Source organism: Lipophrys pholis (assembly GCF_963383615.2).
Source record: "Lipophrys pholis genome assembly, chromosome: 12".
Lineage (NCBI taxonomy): Eukaryota > Metazoa > Chordata > Actinopteri > Blenniiformes > Blenniidae > Lipophrys > Lipophrys pholis.
This window is the reverse complement of record NC_137641.1, coordinates 29003694-29024815: the sequence shown is the minus strand read 5'-3', so window position 1 is coordinate 29024815 and position 21122 is coordinate 29003694. Positions and strand designations below refer to the sequence as shown.

General features: G+C 40.4%; 1 protein-coding gene across 1 annotated transcript in view; it reads right to left on the bottom strand.

Moving 5' to 3' along the window:
- The window catches only part of kcnt1a (potassium sodium-activated channel subfamily T member 1a), a gene marked incomplete at both ends in the record, with an annotated part of 54830 nt that extends 36501 nt beyond the window's left edge, over positions 1-18329 (bottom strand). The window contains 4 exons of the mRNA XM_080476402.1: positions 1832-1973; positions 2112-2191; positions 14361-14525; positions 18157-18329. Coding sequence (XP_080332528.1) covers positions 1832-1973; positions 2112-2191; positions 14361-14525; positions 18157-18329 — 560 coding nt within the window. The remainder of the gene's footprint in view (positions 1-1831; positions 1974-2111; positions 2192-14360; positions 14526-18156) is intronic.
- Between the last annotated feature and the right edge of the window lie 2793 nt (positions 18330-21122).

Below are 21122 nucleotides of genomic sequence, written 5' to 3'. Positions count from 1 at the left end.
GGAAGTATAGAAAAGTAAAGTAAAGTAAAGAAAACTAAATTAAAGTAAAGAAAACTAAAGTAGAGTAAAGTAAAGTAAAGTAAAGTAAAGTAAAGTAAAGTAAAGTAAAGTAAAGTAGAGTAAAGTAGAGTAAAGTAAAGTAAAGTAAAGTAAAGTAAAGTAAAGTAAAGTAAAGTAAAGTAAAGTAAAAAGAAGTAAAGTAAAGTAATCAATTTGAAATGTAACATTGTAATATAATAATACCTTAATAGGGCTACATTTCTTAAAAATAGAAAAAATGCCATTTTTGTGCAGTTTTATTTATTATATTATATTATATTATATTATATTATATTATATGAGTGTTTTTTTTCCCTTCGTTTCGTTTGGTAGGTTCACACCTGAGTCCCGTCTTCCTCTCGTTCCCCGGTGAGAACTCTAGTGTTCTCTTCCCGCTGTGCTCTATTTCCTCCTCTGAATCACTCTGCGTCTTCGTGAAACTGTATAAAATTTAAGTAAAATTATATTTGTAGTTGTAAGAAAACTGTTTACTTTGCCGGGATATTTTCATGTGAGTGTTTTTTGCAGGTTTTTTGGGGTTTCTTTTTATTAAGTGGGACCGTTCCATCCAGAAAGTTTCCAATTTCCCAGCTTAATGAACGCCCTTTAAGTCCACGTTTGACCTTAAGTATTCGGCATTTCATCTGATGTGCTGAGCATTAATCTACCTATGAGTTTAGTCGTGTCACAGTTATCTTAGTTCAGGGATCACTGACACGAGAGCACGACCTTGAAATACCAAAGACTCCAAAATGTTCTCCTGATTTTTGATGAACCGTTTCAAAGAAAGTCGAATCTAGAAAGCGGGTCGATTTGGACTGAAGCACAGAAATTAGTCTGATTTATTAAAATCCTTTATGAAGCCAGTTAAATGAGTTTGTGCCTCCAGTTTGCAATTGATGAAGCAAGAGTGACATCACATGCAAACAGGACTGTAATGCACAGGGAGTTAACAAACACGTAGCGTTATACAGCAAACAAATATGAATTTGTTCAAATTATATATACAGAAAATACCTTATAATGAAATTACATTACATTATTACATTACAGGCTGAGGTAAAGGTAAATCACCCTGTGCAATAATGAAATAATGAAATATATACACTTGTTTTTATACACGCAGGTCTTTAGCGGATCAGGCGGAATAAAATCTGCACGTTTTAGCAAATTGCAGGGTCACTTCATGGTCAAATCATAAATATGAGATTTTGAAAGTGTTGGGGAACGAGCAGACGAAAATATCTCACATGTTTACTTTCTACCGTGTCACAATGTTTGTTGAATTCTGGGTTCCCGAACCGTATAGGAGCTGTAGGAATCCAAAAGTATATATAAATATATGGCTTTTAAATCGCGCGCAACTGTCACCGATTATATCTGAGCACTAGAGACCATAAAAATGTCTCTATTTCTTTTCTATTATACCTCAGGACCCAACAGGCTGTGGATTCTTTTGAAAAGCATCTGAAGACTTTCCTCTTTAATGACTCTTTTTAAATTCTTCATTTTTGATGTTTATGTTGTGATTTTTTGTTTTATGAAAAGTGCACTCCAGATAAAATGTATTATCGTTATTATTATTTGACTCATATAAAAACGTGTCTTTAACTCAAGTTTATTATCAAATTCGTTCTTTTTTTTTAATCAATATTTAAAAAAACTAAACAGGAACAGGTCCCCCCCCCCCCCCCCCCCCCCCCCCCCCCGACCCTTGGTTTCTCCCGGGTCCCCGCCATACTTGTACGTGGACGTGTTCCTTCGTGTCTTTTCTTTACGCTCCCGAACAAACCATTTGTTGTTGCCACTGGGGGCGCTCTGCTGCCCGTGACTGGCTCCGGCGCTCTGGCCGGGGTTGTCGGTCATCACCCGGATGATGTAGAGCAAACAGGTGAGGAGCTTCAGCGAGAAGTTGAACACGCGGATCCTGAGGCCTGAAAGCAAAAGAGGAAGGGGGAAGGATTTCCTCTAAATGTGTGAATGAAATATATCGGCTTCTTCGACATCGACTGAGGCGAGTCTCATGCCTGCTGTCATTAGTCAGTTAGGAGAGAGGAGGCGGCGCCACTTACTTGATCTTTGGTTTTTGATGAAGAAGAGCTTGAGACGCTCCTTGAAGGTGTTTTCGTTGACGTAAAACTCGACTTGCACCCTGACGGCAGAGAGAGAGGAAGAGGAGAGAGGAAGAAGAAGAGCCTGAACAGACTGCATGAATATTCATAGAGTCATTTTTCTAATCGTCTTCCTGACGAGCGCCGGGTGATTATCAGCCTCTGATTTTGTTGCCGCATTACAAGGCGGGTTCCGGTGCAGCGTAAAACCATCGATAAGCAACGGCTGGAAATACGGAGAATCTTTTTATCCACCATAACCACAGGGGGTAATAACGTTTTAACTACATTCTGGAGAAGAATTATTCTCTGCACTCTTGAGATGAACAATCAACTATATAAAATTTGCTTAAAAACTTCCGCAAGGGACCAAGAAGTCAAGTCAAATAAGCGAGAGAGGAAATACTACCTTAAATACAGCGTCAACATGGAGTGTAACTGAAAATTATCTGAAAAGTACGAAAAAAATTACAGATTTTAGCCTCCAAACTAAAAAAATTTAATAAATAATTTAATAAATTTTCAACTCAATATGTCATAACACCACATTTTGTAATAAAATTCTTGAACGCATTATGTAATAAACGTTGCTGTTTGTAATAACTTCTTCCATATTGCAACAGTTATTACAAAATGCGTGTGTGTACAGCCGCTTTATATAGCATAATTAGTGCAATATGTAATAATGTAATACATTTTAAACTCATTGTGTAATAACACCACATTTTGTAATAATCTGCTGCATTTTTTTAAATAAACGTTGCATTTTGTAATAACTTGTTATATATTTAGTTATTACAAAATAATAACTTTACGGAAATGTAACAATTATGTAATAAATCAAAATTGGTGCCTTGATGAAAAAAGCCATCATATCATCACAATGACCTTAAGCTTTCCAGCTTAATTAGGATTTATTAAAAAAAAAAAAAAAAAAAAAGTCGTAGGATGTTTTATTTTTCAAGTCTAAATCAAAAGAGAATTTGTTCACAAGATAGAAACTAAAGCTACACAAGTTAATTATGACAGACAAAAATTTGGGTGCACTGGAATTTTGCAAGACATAAACACATGAAATCGGAATTATTTTATGTAATTATTATATATGATACAAAGCATAAAAACACAAAAACAAATATTTCTTACATTATTACATAATGCACTGTTATTACATAATGCAGCGCTACAAGGTCACCTAAGCAAGAGAGAACTAAAGTTGCACCTTATCAAAGTGTCAATGAATAAATGTGTGGCTGGTTGGTAGAGTGGTCGTTTGTCAATCAGAAGGTTGCGGGTTTGATTCCCCATCTCCCCATAGTCACATGTTGAAGGATCGTTCAAACACTGAAACCCCAAACTGCTCGCAAAAGATAGATTGAGTGTCTTTTGTGGCCGCCGCCTCCGTCGGTGTGTGAATGGATGAATGTGATTAACAGTGTGAAGCGCTTTGGGGGCTGCTCAAGTGAAATCCATTTACCATTTACCATCTACCTAACTAGAATACTATAGAAGATATTTGACCAATCACAGAGGGAAATTGCTTTACAGCAAGAGAATAAAAATAAATATTCTATTATAAATTGGACAAAAGGTCCAAATGACTCGTCCTGCACTCGAGGATACCTAAAGTAATTCCAAAAACAAACAATATTTCATTATAAAAACTTCTCGCCGTGCCGCACGACATTACCTTCACTCAAGTTTTATTAACGTCTAATCCGGGGCTGCACGGAGAGAAACGCCATCACTTCTATACCGCGACTGATGTTAATGATGAAATTCTTGATAAGAAACATAATAATATACTATTAAAGTAATTTCCCATTGCAATGACGGGAAGAAAAAAAAAAAAGTCAACTTAAGCTTTCATACACATGAAGCAGGTCTTATGTCTTTAAGATGGAACAGATTCTCTGCAGAACAAATAGAACATCGATCGAGGCGTTTTAATTTGTAGGAGTCAAAACAATCTTTTGCAGCATTCAGGTAATGTGCGATCTTCTTCGTAGTGTCTCTCGGGCTGGCGAGCAGACGAGGAGAGGTTGTAAGCACGAAAGTGAGAAGAAGAATTTTAGAAGGTGTGAGGCCGTGCTAATGCTACGTTGCTAATTTAAAGCGGTTTGTTTGTGGAGAGGGTCACAGTGGGGAAAGGAAAGAAAGAAAAAAAAAAAAGCTGCGTGGGCTGCAAGCAGCTATTTCGGGGTGTTGGAAACGAAACGGAGAGGGAGTGAAGGAGGAATGGGAATCTGAGAACAGCTGTCACATGTGGACAGCATCTGGACGGGCTCCGGAGGTGGAAGCTCTTCAGCTGAGACGCAAGGAGGGTCTCTGAGTCTATCTCACCTCCTCCACACTCCCACACACACACACACACACACACACACACACACACACACACACACACACACACACACACACACACACACACACACACACACACACACACACACACACACACACACACACACACACACACACACACACACACACACACACATAATGATGCATTTAATGAGCCTCCGTCGGCTCCTGTTGGGCACACAATCACAAACTGAAGTGCTCTGACATTAGTCATGCCGCCGCTTCACTTCGGAAGGTTTCTGGGCTCCGGGAAAAATTAAGTTTGTTGACTTGAATTGCAGGTTTTTCCCTTTTGGTGCGATCGTTTTACAGCCCCGACTTCTGTCAAAGCAGACGCCCACCTGTTTGCTCGGGGATGCAAAAAGCCGAAACAGACGAATCATCGACGAGACCAACATTCAGCAGAAGAATAAAAAATGTATTTATTATTTATTTTGCAAATCAGCAGGCAAAATGTAACTTTACCTTCTGTACGTAATAACGGTACAATATGTAACAATGATGCATTTTGTAATAATCTACTGCATTTTTTTAAAAACATTGTTGCATGTTGTGATAACTTGTTACATATTGCAACAGTTATTACAAAATGGGGGTGCACTACTTTTTTTCTTTTTTAAGAAAATTTTATAATTTGGTGCATTATGTCAAAATTAGAAAAGCCATTATACCATCAGAAAAACATTAAGCAGTCCAGGTTAATTAGGATTTATTTAAAAAACTGGTATGATGTTTTATTGTTCAGGCCTAAATCAAATGTAAAAAATGAAACTCAAGCTACACTCATTAATTATTACGGACACTAAAAGTATGGCTGCACTGAAATTTTGCAACTTTTCAAAAATGCGCTGAATCGCAGACTGTACAGCCTCCATTCTGTGTCCGTCAGAGACGTTCCACCATCACACCTGAGACGAGTTTTTCCTTTTCATGACTGGCTTCCAAACTCTAACAGTCAAATTGAGGATTTTTTTTTTTTCCAAGCTTGTGAGTCACTCGGAAGTTGAAGACCTGCTTGTTTGGCGTGTGTGTGTGTGTGTGTGTGTGTGTATGTGTGTGTGTGTGTATGTGTGTGTGTGTGTGTGTGTGTGTGTGTGATATTTCTTAGTTTGGCTGTTTTGTGTCTCTTTCCAGGTAGACGGAGATTTACTTCACAATTCGTGATGTCATGTTTCTTCCAGGATTCTGATTGGCTGTCATAGCGTCACGCTTCTCGTTACACCGCCCCCTGCAGGTTTGGCATGCTCATAGCAGCTCTGAACCAGGTGTGTCCATGTCAATAATGTTTTTTTGTTTTTTTTTTTATTAAAATTTTGATTTGGAAAAACCTGGCTTCATGTGAATGTGACCTAGTGTGTGCACATTCCCCTCAGGAAAAAAAAATAAATCAACGGTATGAATAAAAGTTTCCTATGGAGCCCCGGGGTGGCCAGAGAGGAAAAAAAAAATAACGCAAGGGAACGAGATAATAAGTCGTTCCCTCAAGTTAATAATGCGAGGGAACGAAATAATTAATCCCCTCGAGTTATATTGTAGCGATGGCTGTTTTGCTGCGTCACATATAGAATCTAGAAGCAGTTTTCTATTGGCTTTTCATGGTGACATCACTGTAACTAACTTCACTTCCAGGTCTTGTTTGGCGTCATGACCGCAGGCTGAGGCCAGCATGAGGCTGCAGGGGGCGCTCCGCTATCAGACGCTCCACAAGATTTCCTTATAATGAAGCCAGACTTTTGGTTCATCAGTAACTACTAAACAAACTCCAAACTACTGTAAATGAAAGTTGGATTTAGTTTCTTATGCAAATGTGGAACCATTAAAAGCTCCACGGGGAACACTGACGCTCCGAGCAGTTGCTCAGCAAGTGAAGTTTTTGAGGAGGGAAAGGACATCTATTATCGGCTGCATTAATGCGTTACGTTATTGACAGCTGGCATTTATTTAGCAGTTATTGAGCGGCAGAAGTGAAGAAAAGAATGTTACACTGTGTTTCCGTTAGAAAATTTAAGCACATTTTATTAACTTGATCCGATATTGACATTTTCCATCCTGGAATTAAACATATTATATAACGTTTTTTTTCTTTTTATATTTCTACTTTTACGATAAACGTTTTGTTTCATATTAAATATAATCATTAATGTTGCTATAGATGTCTTTCATTATTTTTAACTGGATCCAAAACTTTAAAAATCTAATATTTACATTTATGACAATTTCACATGTTTCTTCTCTGTATAGCATTGATTGATCAATAAAACGTGATTAGTTGAAGCTTTATCTTAATTTTCTAATATATTAAAAGAAAATAGTTCATTATTATCTTCACAATAGTCAGAATTAGCAGGTTTTTTTTAGCTATTCGTCAAACAAAATGTCATCCAAGCACTTTAAAAAAATTATTTAGGTTATTTAAGAAGTTTCACAGATCATTATTGTTGGATCAATGAACATTTGAGAGTAATAGAAGTACCTTTTTTGGTGTGTGATATTAAATTGTCTCATTTCAATAAATTGGAATTTTATGTAAATATTGATATATGTCCATATAAAAGAAAAAAAGTATTGATTGATCAATAGGCTTCACCTAAAAGACAGAAAAATGGATTTTTAAAAGCAATTTTTCTTTTTTTAAGATGAAAATTATTTCAAGAATGACAATTTTACTAAAAATCTTTTTCCTACAATGATCACATTTTATTTTGTTATAATGTTTATCACTTAAGTGATGTTGTTTTAACTAAGTTTGAATTGTCGCAACCATATAACCGTATTTATGTAGATTTAATGGAAAAAAAATGTTGTTTAATCAAATATACCATCATGGTTCACATTTAGTTTCTGGTGTTGTTTTGAGATCGAGTCTCTGCTTTCAGGCTCCTTGACTTCGCCTCCTCGTGTCTGATTGCTGCTGATGTGTTTCACCTGAGCCTGAGTGTGTGATCGTCTTCACCTGGTGGCTCTGGTTTATACTGGGATGCCTCTGTTCTGGCTTTTGGTTCGTCTGGGTTCCTGTGTGTCGGACTATAGAGACGATTTTTTAATGATTTTTTTGGTTTGCTTGTATAAAATGAGAAAAACATAAACATCATGTGAAAATCTATAGATTCAGCTTCACAAAAGTAAAAGAAAATCATTTTTCTTATGGTTTTGAACAGTTGGTTGTTCAACAGTAGGTCATAATTTAATCTATTACATCTTTGTGAATTGGTGAAGACAAATTCTAATAGAGCTTAAAGCAGTAATTCAACCTGGAAGGTCAACCTCCTGTCATCTCAATTGTGATTGGGATAATTATTATTTTTTTGCATGGTTTCTGGAATTTGTACCACTGTGTCACTAGTTCTTTTAGTCATTGCAGCAGTTTTTAATTGGAACATATGGAAGGAAACATGATGAATTGCAGGTAAACACAGTGCAAAAAAAAAAAAAAACAGCATGTGGATTTTAATGCATATCGTCATATTATCTGTAATTTTTTTTAACAATATTCTAGGACATAATGTTCAGTGTGTATAGGATGTGGTAAAGTAATTGGATCATTCTGGAGAAAACTTTTTACAACGTACCACCTGAGAAAATATTGAGCTCCCTTCCAAATATCTCAACCATGGCCAACCTGAACCGCCATCGGCAAAAGGTTTACTCAATCAACAACAGTGTTCCACATATGAGGATAAAAAGTAAAAGTCAGTCGCATTATAAATGATCCCAACAGCACTTTATAAATACATCGATTGACAACCTCAAGAGTATCATGGTTCCATTCTTTCATAATTAAAGCATCCAATGTGAATTTCAGCGATAAATGTAAATGCCCATGAATCAAATGTAACCTGCTGATATTGAGACAAAAACTAATGGAGAGATCCAATAAAATCTGAAATTCATGTTATTTCAATTATAATTAGATATAAAATATTCAAAAATATATGTATGACTTTCCTTCACATGCCACTAGAGGGCGCTTGCTAACTACTGGTGGTATATACAACAATTTGAGTCAGTTTTCGTTTCTCCGAGTGAAAATGCAAACATTTTCCTGCATTTTGGTGTCCCTTTTACAAGACAACGGTGCCACTGAAAACGCAACTTTTTGAAAACACTCAGACAGTTGTATAAAACTGAGTCTGAGTATAAAGGCTTAATCTTATGGTTTTCAACGGTCTGATATACAAAACGGGTAACTCAAGGATTCAAACATCAGTTAATTAACAGAGATTAGACTTTAATCAAGTCGTTAATCTAATAATTGTAGATGAGGCACTTTATATTGCAGCAGGTGGTTTTAATGAATTATTCATTTAATAAATAACTTTTATGCGCCAGTTCTTATTGAAGGACCAAACATGTAGTTCGTTTGTCCAGCCCAGTACTTTGTTTTGATTTCCCAAATCGTGGCTTACTTTCAATGTCTACACAGTATTATTGAAGTAAAGCGCGCGTCGGTGTCGCGCCGCGGAGACGCGCCTCGGCGTCCTAGCTGCCCCCCCCCCCCCCCCCCCCCCCCCATCCCCCGCTGCTTTTAAAACTTCTCCGCAGCGGCCCTACCTTTGCCCACCGTCACTACCGAAAGGATCCGACCTCCAGGCTCCGACAGCCGGACTGACCCAGGTCGGGATGCTGATCTCCGGATCCATTGTGCGTCGTACGCCTCAAAACCTTTCTTCCCGCCGCGCGCGCGCCCCGGAGCTCTCACGCGCCAACTATCTGAGGACGAACTCTCTCGTTTGGGCTTTGATGGAGGAAAGAACGCAACCAATGAGCTGCACAGACTATTCAGAGGAATGGTGGTGCTTATTGGAATATCTCTAGAAATGTATATAATCTCCCTCTCACTCACTCACTCACTCTGTCTCTCTCTCTCTCTTTTTTCTTTCTGTGGCCCGCGGGCCTGTTGCCACAGCAACGTTTCATATGACAGGAATAACCCTGATGTTGCTGCAGCATGGACTTCTTCTCCTGCAGCCCTTTTGCAACAATCCTGAGGAAGCTGTAAACATTAATGGCGACATACTGGAGCGAAGACCAAAACAAACTATTCATACTTTATTAATCCACAAAGGGAGATTAGTCCCAGTTTAGTATGTGGAGCTGCAGCCACGTTACGCCTCAGGGACCCACACTGGTGACATTTCAGCTGTGGGATTCGAACCTGCGAGCTCCCGGTCCCAAAGTCTGCTTAACCTTGAGACTGACACGTGAGGCTTTCAATCCACCGGTTGGGAGCAGATTGAGGTTCAGAGTCAAGAAAGGGTGCTTAACAATAGTCCCTCCTATCTCCTTTCCTATCCACTTTTACTTAACCAAAGTAATAGGAGACTTCCTGAAGGCAATGACGTTGTGACGGTAGGACCACACTTCCACTAGGTGGCGTCATAATAATAATCTGACAGCGGCGAAGGTTAGCGACGTCTGCTGTGGTGGAAAAACTACAAATTTCCAAAAATGGACAACAAAACGCTCATTTGTACAACTTTCCCCTGTGAGCCTCCTTTCCTTAGCTTAGTGAGGATTCCAACACTCCTTATCATGGCCGCCACGTCAACACCTCTGGGGTTAAGGAGAAGTGGATAAGAAAGGAGATAGGAGGGACTGCTAGGAGATAGGAGGGATTGTTAGGAGATAGGAGGGACTGTTAGGAGATAGGAGGGACTGTTGGGACTGTTAGGAGATAGGAAGGACTGTTAGGAGATAGGGGGGACTGTTAGGAGATAGGGGGGACTGTTAGGAGATAGGGGGGACTATCAGGAGATAGGGGGGACTGTTAGGAGATAGGGGGGACTGTTAGGAGATAGGAGGGACTGTCAGGAGATAGGGGGGACTGTTAGGAGATAGGAGGGACTATTAGGAGAGAGGAGGGACAGTTAGGAGATAGGAGGGACTATTAGGAGATAGGGGGGACTGTTAGGAGATAGGGGGGACTGTTAGGAGATAGGAAGGACTGTTAGGAGATAGGGGGGACTGTTAGGAGATAGGAGGGACTATTAAGATGCTGTTAGCTCCTGTAACGTTTGGATGTCAGAAGCGAGAGCAGTAAAAACTCCCTCGGATTCAAACGGACAAAAACAAACTTTTCCTCTGCCGCTCACTCGCCCCGTTTCCTATCTCCTCTCTGCATTTCCCACCGTGTGGTCTTCTGTGAATCTGGAGAGTCTGCGGCTCTAATTTATAGATGACCTCCACTGTGAGTCAGTCCTTTAGAACATACCAGATGAGTCCACTTCACTTGGGCCCTTGTCGCCCACACCGGCGCTGCCACTCCGAGCTGGACGCGCTCAGCTTTATGCCACGATTTGTGTCTGTAAATGTGACATTTCTCACATCTGTTTGGAAGCTGCTGCTAATTTTAGCACAGAACAAGCCGGCTTCACTTTGGCGGGATTGACGAGAGAAAAGTGCAAGTGGGCACTGCAAACTGAACGCTTGTGTGTTTCTTGGGAACGCAGTTGAGATTTTTATTTTTTTTTTTCGCTGATAAATGTACATACAGTTCACTTCAGAATGGTGTGTGCTTCTCCAATGTGAAAAATAGAACTAGAGCTACACTCGGTAGAGCGCAGGACCTTCGCCAACGCCACATTTGTTTGCAGAACTGAGTGAGCATCGCGAGCATGTTAGCCATTAGCTCATAGCGATGCTAACTAGGTAGCTCCATCACTGTGTGAAACACTGAGAAGGGAGCGTCTCCATGGCAACAGACGCTGATCTCCTTTGATCTCGTCCATTAGGAGCTTCTCTTGTCCGCTTTGTATGGGTGTTTTTTTTTGTTTTTTTTCCAGTTTTGGGGGATTTATTCAGAAACTGTTCACCGTTAACATCCTGAAATTTACCCGATTGGTCCTTGGATGATGATGAATCATCGGTGAAAATTCCATGCAATTCGTGTGAGTAATTTTTTGCGAAAAGTTGGTAAAATACATACAAACCAGTGTACATGAATAAATAAATACACGCAAACGAACACATAACCCTTCTCGGCCGACTTCGTTGGCGACGGTTATAACTGCCTCTCGCTGCCAACATCCTTTGATCTCAGAATCTCAATGGCAATACAAGCTGATCTCCTTTCATTTCCTCTTTGAGGTGCCTCGCCCACCCGTTTTGTATGGGACATTTTTTCACAGTTTTTTTGGGGGCTTTATTTGGAAACGTTTTTTTCGAATCGTTAACATCATAGCAACGTATTCCTGAACGGTCCACACATTTTGATGGCTTTTTTCTGTCCGTGCTTCCAACAGAGCGGGACTAGTTAGTCGCAGAAAAAATGGCAGAATAAAAATTTAAATAAAACCCAATAGGACAAGGATAGTAATCTTTGCACCTTGGCAATCACAGGAATTCTAAATGTACACACACTGCATGTTTGTGTGCTTTTTGTCAAACACCCTGTGCATGTATTCGTATGGTTCTTCTTCTGGCGCATGCATTTGCGTCTTCCTGTCGGTCTCGTCTTTTGAGGGCAGAACGTCTGAGTGATGGATGATGTCGGGGGAGACGTGACCACTGACATTTGCGAGTCCAGAGAAAACATCTCTGGAGGAGGATGATCATAAAAAAAAATAATAATAATAATAAAACCCCAACATCAGTCACCTCCTACGACACTATCAACCAGGGACAGGAGTCAAGTTCATTTGCTGGGACACTGCAGGAAAATGATAATAAATGTGTAAATAGGTGCTGTAAACACGGGCAGCTTTATCGAGGGGAGAAAAGAAAAAACCCTGACTGCAAGGACAGCTGGGGAAAGGTCGTCTTTGACTAAAAGCATTGGAGGAGCTTGTTTTTTCTCATCAAATAAAACAGATATAACAAATATTACAAACAGCACTACAGACTCAAGGACTCGCTGCTCCTGCTTTCACATCGAAAATCACACTAGATTGTCACTCTCCAGAGGATGGAATGGAGAATCCCTAAATAAATACATTGAGTGGAGCAAAAGCACGCAGACGACCTGCAAGAGATGCCAGCTCTCTTCAAAACTCCAAACAAACACCAGAAAAAAGACACTCGTTTCCCCTTTTATTAAGTTATTTTTTTGACTCTTTGTTTGAGACGTCAGAAGGAGTAACTCTCTAAATCCCAGCTGTAGAAGTGTTTTGAATCCCAGCATGAAAACAAATGAGGCAGATCTCAGACGTCGACGTCGACTGATCTCGCCGCGCAGCAGAGAGCGGATCAGCGGCGGGCCAAACAGGAACGACAGTATGGATGAGGGGAAGGTAACAGAAAACGCTGACGGGGCGAGGGCTCATTTTAAATTCCCGATTGTGAATTAGGTCACAACGCCGTCGCTGCAAAACAAGTTTCAAGCAAAACTTCTTCAAATGAATGCCTCAGAAAAAAAATAAAGAAAGAAAAAAGGACTCAGCATACCTCATCGGCGTCACAACTTCTCCACAGAAACTTCAGTCGGTTTCCTCTTTCAGAACCACGGACAGCTCTCGTCTCTCGCCGCCTCATTTCATAGTCTCAGAGCTGGGAAAGTCCAAAGCTCAAACGCCACTCGGGCCGACGCAGAAAACACTTCAAACTGAAACCCGTGTACGTTTAGTCTGCAGGAGGCAGACGAGAAGACACTTCATGCACAACAAGCCTGGTGCGTACCTTCACAAGGTCGAGGGGGGATTTAAATGCCCGTCTGTGAGCATTTGCACTGTAAAACAAACAAGAACTATCCTCGAAAGAAGCATAAAAGTTGTTTCGGAATAAAAAACAAGTAAATAAGTGACAAACCAGCAACATGTTGCTCTTGGAAGTCACAAATACAAACAATCCAGGCCCCTAAATTATTTAATACGTCTCAGTAGATGCAAAGAAAACACATTTTTCCATATTTGACGGGATGAACGCTGTGCGTTTTGGTGGAATAATGACCGAAATTCATACAAATTCCTCCCATGTCACTTTGGGCAGGAGGACAGATTATTGAGCAACAAAAATAAAGTGAAAAGCAGGGAAAATAGAAAATGGCAAACAAGCAGGGATGAGAAGTAAAGGATGCACGATAAGTGCAGAGGCTGAAAGGTTGAGCTAATTGGTGAATGATAAAATACCCAAAAAGGACTGGAGAGGGATGAATGGTTGAAATGCTTTTGGTAATTGTGATAATAAGCACATGAAGAAATAGCTTTAAAAAGCTTTGATAAATATACACAATGTTTTGCTTTAACAGCTTATTAGAAAGAAATGGCATAATGGATGAAGTCTCCACATATTATCGCCTAAATGCCACAAATATACAAAAAAAAACAACTATTGAAATACTAAGATAACAGTGATATACTGCATGTAGATTGAGCAAACTACATAAATAAATAGCAAAGTTATATATTAAAAAGAAATAGCCATAGCAACTTGGACAGAAAACCAAAAATGATGCATGCACAAGAAAAATATGGTAAATATAGTTCATTTATAAAGTATTTCACTACTTCATCATCAGTCATATTCACCCATTCACCACCTTTATCAGGAGACATTCGGGGATCAGTGTGTTGCGATTTGAAGGTCTGTATATAGTCAATTACATATAAAGGAAAAAAGGTACAACTGCTTTTTAGAAGTCTAGTTATTAGTTGAAACATCTGAATAATAATTTCACCGTGAATCATTTGTTCCACGGTTTAATATATCATAGCAAGATCACTTTTGCCGACTAAATCATGGTAACTTCTATCTGGTTAAGTGAGACTAAGATGTATTTGTTCTGAATAAACGATTTGAAATGGAAGGAAACCCCCACTGAAGGAAATGGTTTTGACCGAGTGGTGACGCAGTAAACCAAACTAAAAAAAAAAACACTCCACCCATTACGTTTCATGACTAATCCCTTCGGCCTACCTGTCATCGTTCTGGAAGCCCTGGTCCCCCAGCAGCAGGTCTCTGAAGCGGAAGCGGGGGGGCAGCGGAGGCACCTCGCTCTCCACCTGCTCCATCTTCAGGGCGCTGATGTCTAAGATGACCCCGCTGCTGTTGGTCTTGGTCTGGACTGGCGCCGCAGAGGAACTGGGGATGAAAAGAGGCAGGGGAGACGAATGAAGAGAGCGAGGACATACAAAGATTCGGGTACGAGTGAAGGAGCCGAAAGGAAAGGAAAGGAAAGGCAAGGCTGAACGTGAGCTGGAGCGGAGAAAAGAAAGGAAACACGGGAAAGAAAGGCGTTGGAAGTTAACTTCAACTGACGATATTGTGACAAATTAAAATGTCGATGTAATAGGAGCTACATTCAGAATCTGCTATGTCTGTGTGAGCTGGACTGGCTCCGCCCACACATGCCCATCTTCGGAAGAGGTCATTCCAGGTATGGGGACGATTAGTATTTTCGGAACGCCAGTATAAAGTACATTTTGCAGAATATGAGCCTTTAATTATAGAGAATGACAAGAAAAAAAGTTTTTCACCAACTTTAATCTTATTTTCCAGCATTGAAATACACACAACAGTACGCCAGGTATTTATCAAACCTCTTTTTGTTTTATGCACTGGAAAAAAAAAAGACTTTTTCATGTGGGGGAAGTTTCCTCTGTCTTTGATCGCCTCAACTCACCGGCTGTATCAAAGAATCCAGGGTAAAGAGTGACCCCGTTCTCAACCTGCGTTTCCTGAGGACTTCTTCTTCGTCTTCGTCTTCGTCTTCCACCGTCGAGTGCAGGGGTTTTCAAAGTGTAGGAAGATAAAGCCCGCCACCTCACAGAGCTTGAGCCATTTTGCATCCCCATTCCAACGTGACGCGTCAGCAGCAAGCTGGACTTGTGGATGTTCTCCACATGGGGAGATATCACTAATAACGACTGCTTGGGTCTGTAGATACTGAGAAAAGCTCTGTTGTGCTTGTTAAGACGTTTTTAATCTTAATTATCTGTTTACGTGATGTTTTCAAGTGAAAATAGAAAACTTCCATTGCGTTTTGAGAGTTCGTTTACAGAGACACTGACAACGCAACATTTTGAGAAACGACTCGCAAGGTGGAACTTTTAGAGAGCGCTCCGACTCAGTCTGCAGAAATGGTTCTGCTGCTTATGAATGAGTTGGAGACGGACAAGGACGAAATAAAACTACAGGATGGACTGGGATGTAGTTTTATTTTGACGGTCACCGTAACAACAATCCAACTTCCTCATCTGCCCACTGGAACGTCCGTGTTCTCCCATTGTTAATGTTTACAGCGGATTGTTTTCCTCTCTTCTGCCGCAGCCCCTCACGGCTCTCTGGCGCCCCCCAGAGGAGGGACGTTACCTTTGACTCCATTAGCCGATGACGGAGGACGAACTGATGTCGCTGGCTTGAAGGGATGAGATGAAACCCCCGAGTTTAGCAAATATATCGAAATATATTCTGCTTTAACACAACCGTCTTCGAATCTCAGCACGCGTGAGTGATTCCGAGAGATCGCCAACTTACTTTTAATATTCGATAAGTCATCGAGCTGCTGGACGTTTGTTGTTTTTTATTTTCTACTTTCACACCACCTCTCTAATTAAAATAATGCATGTTTTGATGAAACGTTACTCACGGCTGAGTATTAAATGATTGGAGTGGAGTGTATGTGCCGTGAAAAGCAGGGAACATCGTCCAGAAAACCCCTGAAACACTCACATCTCGTCTTTCGCATGTTTTGCTTCACAGTTTTTTTTTTTTGTTTTTTTTTCAAATCAGGCTTGTCAAACAAGATGCATAATAAATGAGGGGCATATTTCCCAGGTGGTTCGGTGAAATCAATCGGTCCAACATAGCAAACAAAACCTGAGGGCAGTGAGCGAGATAAAGATGAGGATACATCGGAGATGAAGAAGTTTCTGGAGCTCATGAGATTATCATATAATCCAAATTAATAATCCCCAATAAGAAGACATAGAGGTGCAAACAGCTTCTCTTTTATTCAATATGGTTGAATTTTTTCTGATCGAGGGATCAGATTATCCCATTTACATGAACGCTGAATCACATTTTGACTTTTCTTATTTTCTTTCAGTGAAGTCTTACGTCTCAGTCCCATAATGCACTGCGACTTTGTCAATCTGTGCTCATGAAGCCACGTCCAGCTTTACCCAGACGCCCTGCCGGGATTATGAAATGGATTTGTTCACTGGACTAATCAACCTTGTCGAGTTTGTTTTGAAGTTGTGCTTTTACCACAGAAGTTTAGTTTTTTCGTTTTTTTTGTCTCAAAGCATCACGTGTGAAGTGTCGCGTGCCGGAACGCGTCACGGAGACGACTCGGTGAGGAGGATTTACCACAGAGACGTGAGCTGAAGGAGAGTTTACAGGAACTCCGTATGACTTCGTTCCAAATTAAATGTCTTTCTTGTACCGACCCTAAACTTTTTCATTTTGATCAGGTTTTTATTCTTATTATATAAAATCAGCTGATGAATGTTAATCCAGCAGTGGAGCTTCTGATGAACGCTGATTTGCCACCACATCTGCTCACAGCTGTCCGTCATTGTGTATAGTTGTCAATTTACTTTTATCAATAAATAAATAAATAAATAAAAGTGAAATTGAGCAGGAAGTGTAGATCTGTTACATTTTTAATTTTGGTAAAAAAAAAAAATTTGAATACGCTGCACTTTGTAATAAACTTATAATTCTACTCAATATCTGAATTACTGCAGTGAAAGACTCTGAAGTATATTTGTTTGGAAGCGGTGGCCTCGAGGCTCGTGAAGCAGACTTTGGAGATCGTGAGTTTGCAGGTTTAATTCCCACTTGGTCCCTGAGCATGACCTTTGACCCCACCATCAGCGCTCTAATGTGGCTGCAGTGTATCCTAGAAATAGGATGGGTCGGTACCAGGGGGTCTGCAACCTGTGGCGCTCCAGTCTCCCTGTAGAGGCTCCACCACATTTTCTAACTTTTGCTCACTTTTTTTTATAATTTTTTTGCCTACAACACTGATTTCCAAAAATGCTCTAATCTCCCGGGAAATATACGTTAAAATATAGTTGCATAAAATAGGTAAAGTGGGAAAATCCATAAAAATCAAAGGAAGAAAATCTCTAACAATGGCTGCAAAAGCTAAAAAAAAATTATAGAATATATCTAACTTGTACCACTTTATGAAAACAACTTGTATTTTCTTTGTATACCAGTTTTTTTTTTATAGATGTTATTTCTTCATCTCAGAGAAAGTAAATGTTATGCGGCTCCAGACAAATTTTTTGGGGGTTGAAAATTGCAAAAATGGCTCTTTTGGTCATAAAAGTTGTCGACCTCTGTTCTATAAGGAAAAGGACTCCCCCCCCCCCCCCCCCCCCCCAACAAAGTTTGAAGAGTTTAGTTAAACAATTAACGGTGTAAGGGACATTTCCAATCCATATTAGTGCTGAAGGTGGAAAGTGAATCAACTTAAAGCAAAAATTCATGTGAAAAATTTGAAGTTTACCTCTGAAATATTAAAGGGATAAAAGTGATGATTTTAACACTCTCCAGTTTAACTCTTGGTTGTAATAGTGGAATTAAATTCACAATAGGTAATACCTGTTAAAGTTGAGGAAGCAGTGACACAATGAATGAATGAATGAATTGTATTAAAAACACATTTAGTGCTTTTCACAGTTTCAGCACATTTCCAAAGCCTGCCAGTGATAGCTGCCTTTGTAAACTTTTAATTTTTTTTATAAGATGCCAGTCTTACCGTGGTCTGTGCTCGTTTACGGTGCCGTCATCGTGAACAAACGTCTGGTTCACGTAACATTCACTGCACATGTTGGCCGGAGATCCGGCGCTGCCGTCGGACTGGAGAGCTGCGGTGGTCGGCGGGGAGTCCTCCTTCTCGGTACCGTCTTCCTCTTCCTGGGTTAATTGCATCGGAGGGAGAAAGGAGCGGAAAGGAGCGGAGTCCCGGAGAGAAAGAAGCGCTCTTTAGGAGGAGGCGAGAAAAAGTGCGTGCGCTGCGCGAGCGTGCGTGCTGTGCTGTGCTGTGCAGTGCGTGCGCCGCGCGCTCACCTATCCAGGTGCATTTTGGAGGTGTGTGTGTGTGTGTGTGTGTGTGTGTGTGTGTGTGTGTGTGTGTGTGTGTGTGTGTGTGTGTGTGTGTGTGTGTGTGTGTGTGTGTGTGTGTCTGTCAGCCCACGCAGAAAAGAGGCTGCGAAGGGAAAGTGACAACTGCCTGATGAACTCTTCAAACTGAGAGATGCAAATGAAATCATTTGGCTGGCGGCGCGTGAGGAGGAGGAGGAGGAGCAAGGAGGAAGAGGAGGGGGGGGGGGGGGGGGGGGGGGTACAGAGGACAGGTCTGCAGCAGTGAACATGACAGCTTTCCTTCCTGAGGTAGTGGGTACACCTAAATGACATAACTGTTGAATTATCACCCAACTCTTGATCAGGAGAGAGAGATTAGCGCCATCTGTCGGAGGACCTCAGCCTCTCCACCTCCGTCACTCTTCTTCAGCCGACGAGATGCATGAAATTAAAAAGCAGTAAAATAGATTTCAAGGTTTATTCAATCGCCAATCATCTTTATTTATGAAACACTTTATTTACCGTGCTGTACATAAAGTAAAAAAAAACAACCAAAATGTTCAATTTGTACTGAAGTAGAATATAAAAAAAACTACTAACACTCAAGAAAGAAGTACAAGCAAATACAAATGCTACCCGATTACAGTACTTTTGAGTGTTTAGTAATTTGTGACTTCCATCCTCATGTGTGTGATTCAAAAATACATAACCATTACCTATCACAATAAAACTCGGCTTGAACACAACAAATTCTCACGTTTACAGGGAGAACATGCAATCTCCACACAGACGGACTCAAACCTCCTCCCTTCTGAGGTGTAGGTGCTAAACCCTGTACTACTCTAAAACCTGTGTTCTTATTATTACCTTCGCCAAGGAACACTGGGGGAAGGCTACGTATTTATTTATTGGTTTGTATGTATGTATGTATGTATGTATGTATGTATGTATGTATGTATGTATGTATGTACTGTATGTATTTTACCAAGTTTTTGCAAAAACTATGAGCACAAGGTGCATGATTTGTCATCATCCAAGGACCAACCGATTCGATTTTGGGACGTTAACGGCAAATAGTTTCTGAATAAATCCCAAAAAACTGCAAAAAACTAAAAGTTCCATACAAAGCGGATGAGAGAGGCACCTCATGGAGGAGATCAAAGGAGATCAGCGTCTGTTGCCATGGAGACGCTTCCTGCTTATTGTTTCACAGTGATGTAGCTACCTGACAGGCTAGTTAGCATCGGTATGAGCTAACAGCTAACATGCTAGCGATGCTAATTCGGTTCCGTAAACAAGGCGAAGGTCTACCGAGTGTAGCTCTAGTTTATTCATGTTTTATACATTAAATGTATTGCTAATAATAAATTACCTCTGTGTTCAAGGTACATGACTGAAGCTAATTCACCAATAGTCACCAAAAATATGAAAAAAATACATTTAACGTGGCATTATTTTGAATAAGAGCTGAAAGTTCAAATTCAATAGTAAAGTTTTCTAATGAATTTTCCAGATGATTTTTTTGACGTATGACTGTTGCATTAATGAGGTTTTATCATCAACCAAAGAAAATCTAGACATCACAGGTGGGGTGAGTTGCAATACAGAGATATACCCTTCACTCAGGGGAAACCCACCAAGATCCACAAACGCGCCCACAGACCCGACGATGGAGGCTCAGAAATCAACACGCAGCTTATGGTTTATACTTCAGCGTCGTGCAAAAGAGTGATTTAACTCTTCCTTTATTTATAGAAATGAGTTTAGACACTCCGGAGGAGAAGGTCACCGACGCCGAGTGACATGAGAAGGAAGCAAGTGACTTTGCTCAACGCTTTGAGCGCTGCCAGGAAAAGCAAAGGGGATCGAGATGTACAGAGGGAAAGATTGACTGACTGGATGTGTTGTTTTTCATTATTTATTTCTTTGTTTATCTGATGACGCAGACGGGAGCAAGTACGGAGAAGACGTGGGTGAGGTGATATGATTCACAGGAGGGGGGGGGGGGGGTGACACGTGGCGCTCACAGAGTTTTTAGGTTCGAGATGGATGTTTGGGAATGAATCGCAACGAAAAACCTTTTTTTTTTGATTATATTATTCTTAATTCACCGGCTCTGGAGGAGAAACCTTGCGTCTATGATATCAGGGATTCCAAAGCACAAGATGATTATTTTTTTTGTGTAATTGTGGTGAGGTATGTACTGTACTGTAACTTTATTATCGTGACATGAATGTGATGTTGATCTGGTCAATATGAGGCCACCTTGATTAACAACCTTCAACACAATGCATGAACAGAATGCAGGACGCAGCTTCCACAATACAGTTATCGCCTAATAACTTCGCTCATTTCCAACATCTACGGCACTTCACTGCTTCCAGTCGGCATATGTGTACTGCTCTCTCTATGTGTTGTACTGCTGCAGTGTTAACAAAGATTAATAAACTAAATAGTATATATTTTTTATATGTTTATTAATAATATTACAAAATGTTGGATCGATACGATCGATGTGCCGCAGCTCGCTGGGAACCTCGGCTGAGGAGGAACCACGAAAGTACCTGGTATCAGGGACTAACACGGAGTGGAAAAGAAGTCGGGTAAGGCTCAGGAGGAATTAGTGCAAAAGCGCCACAA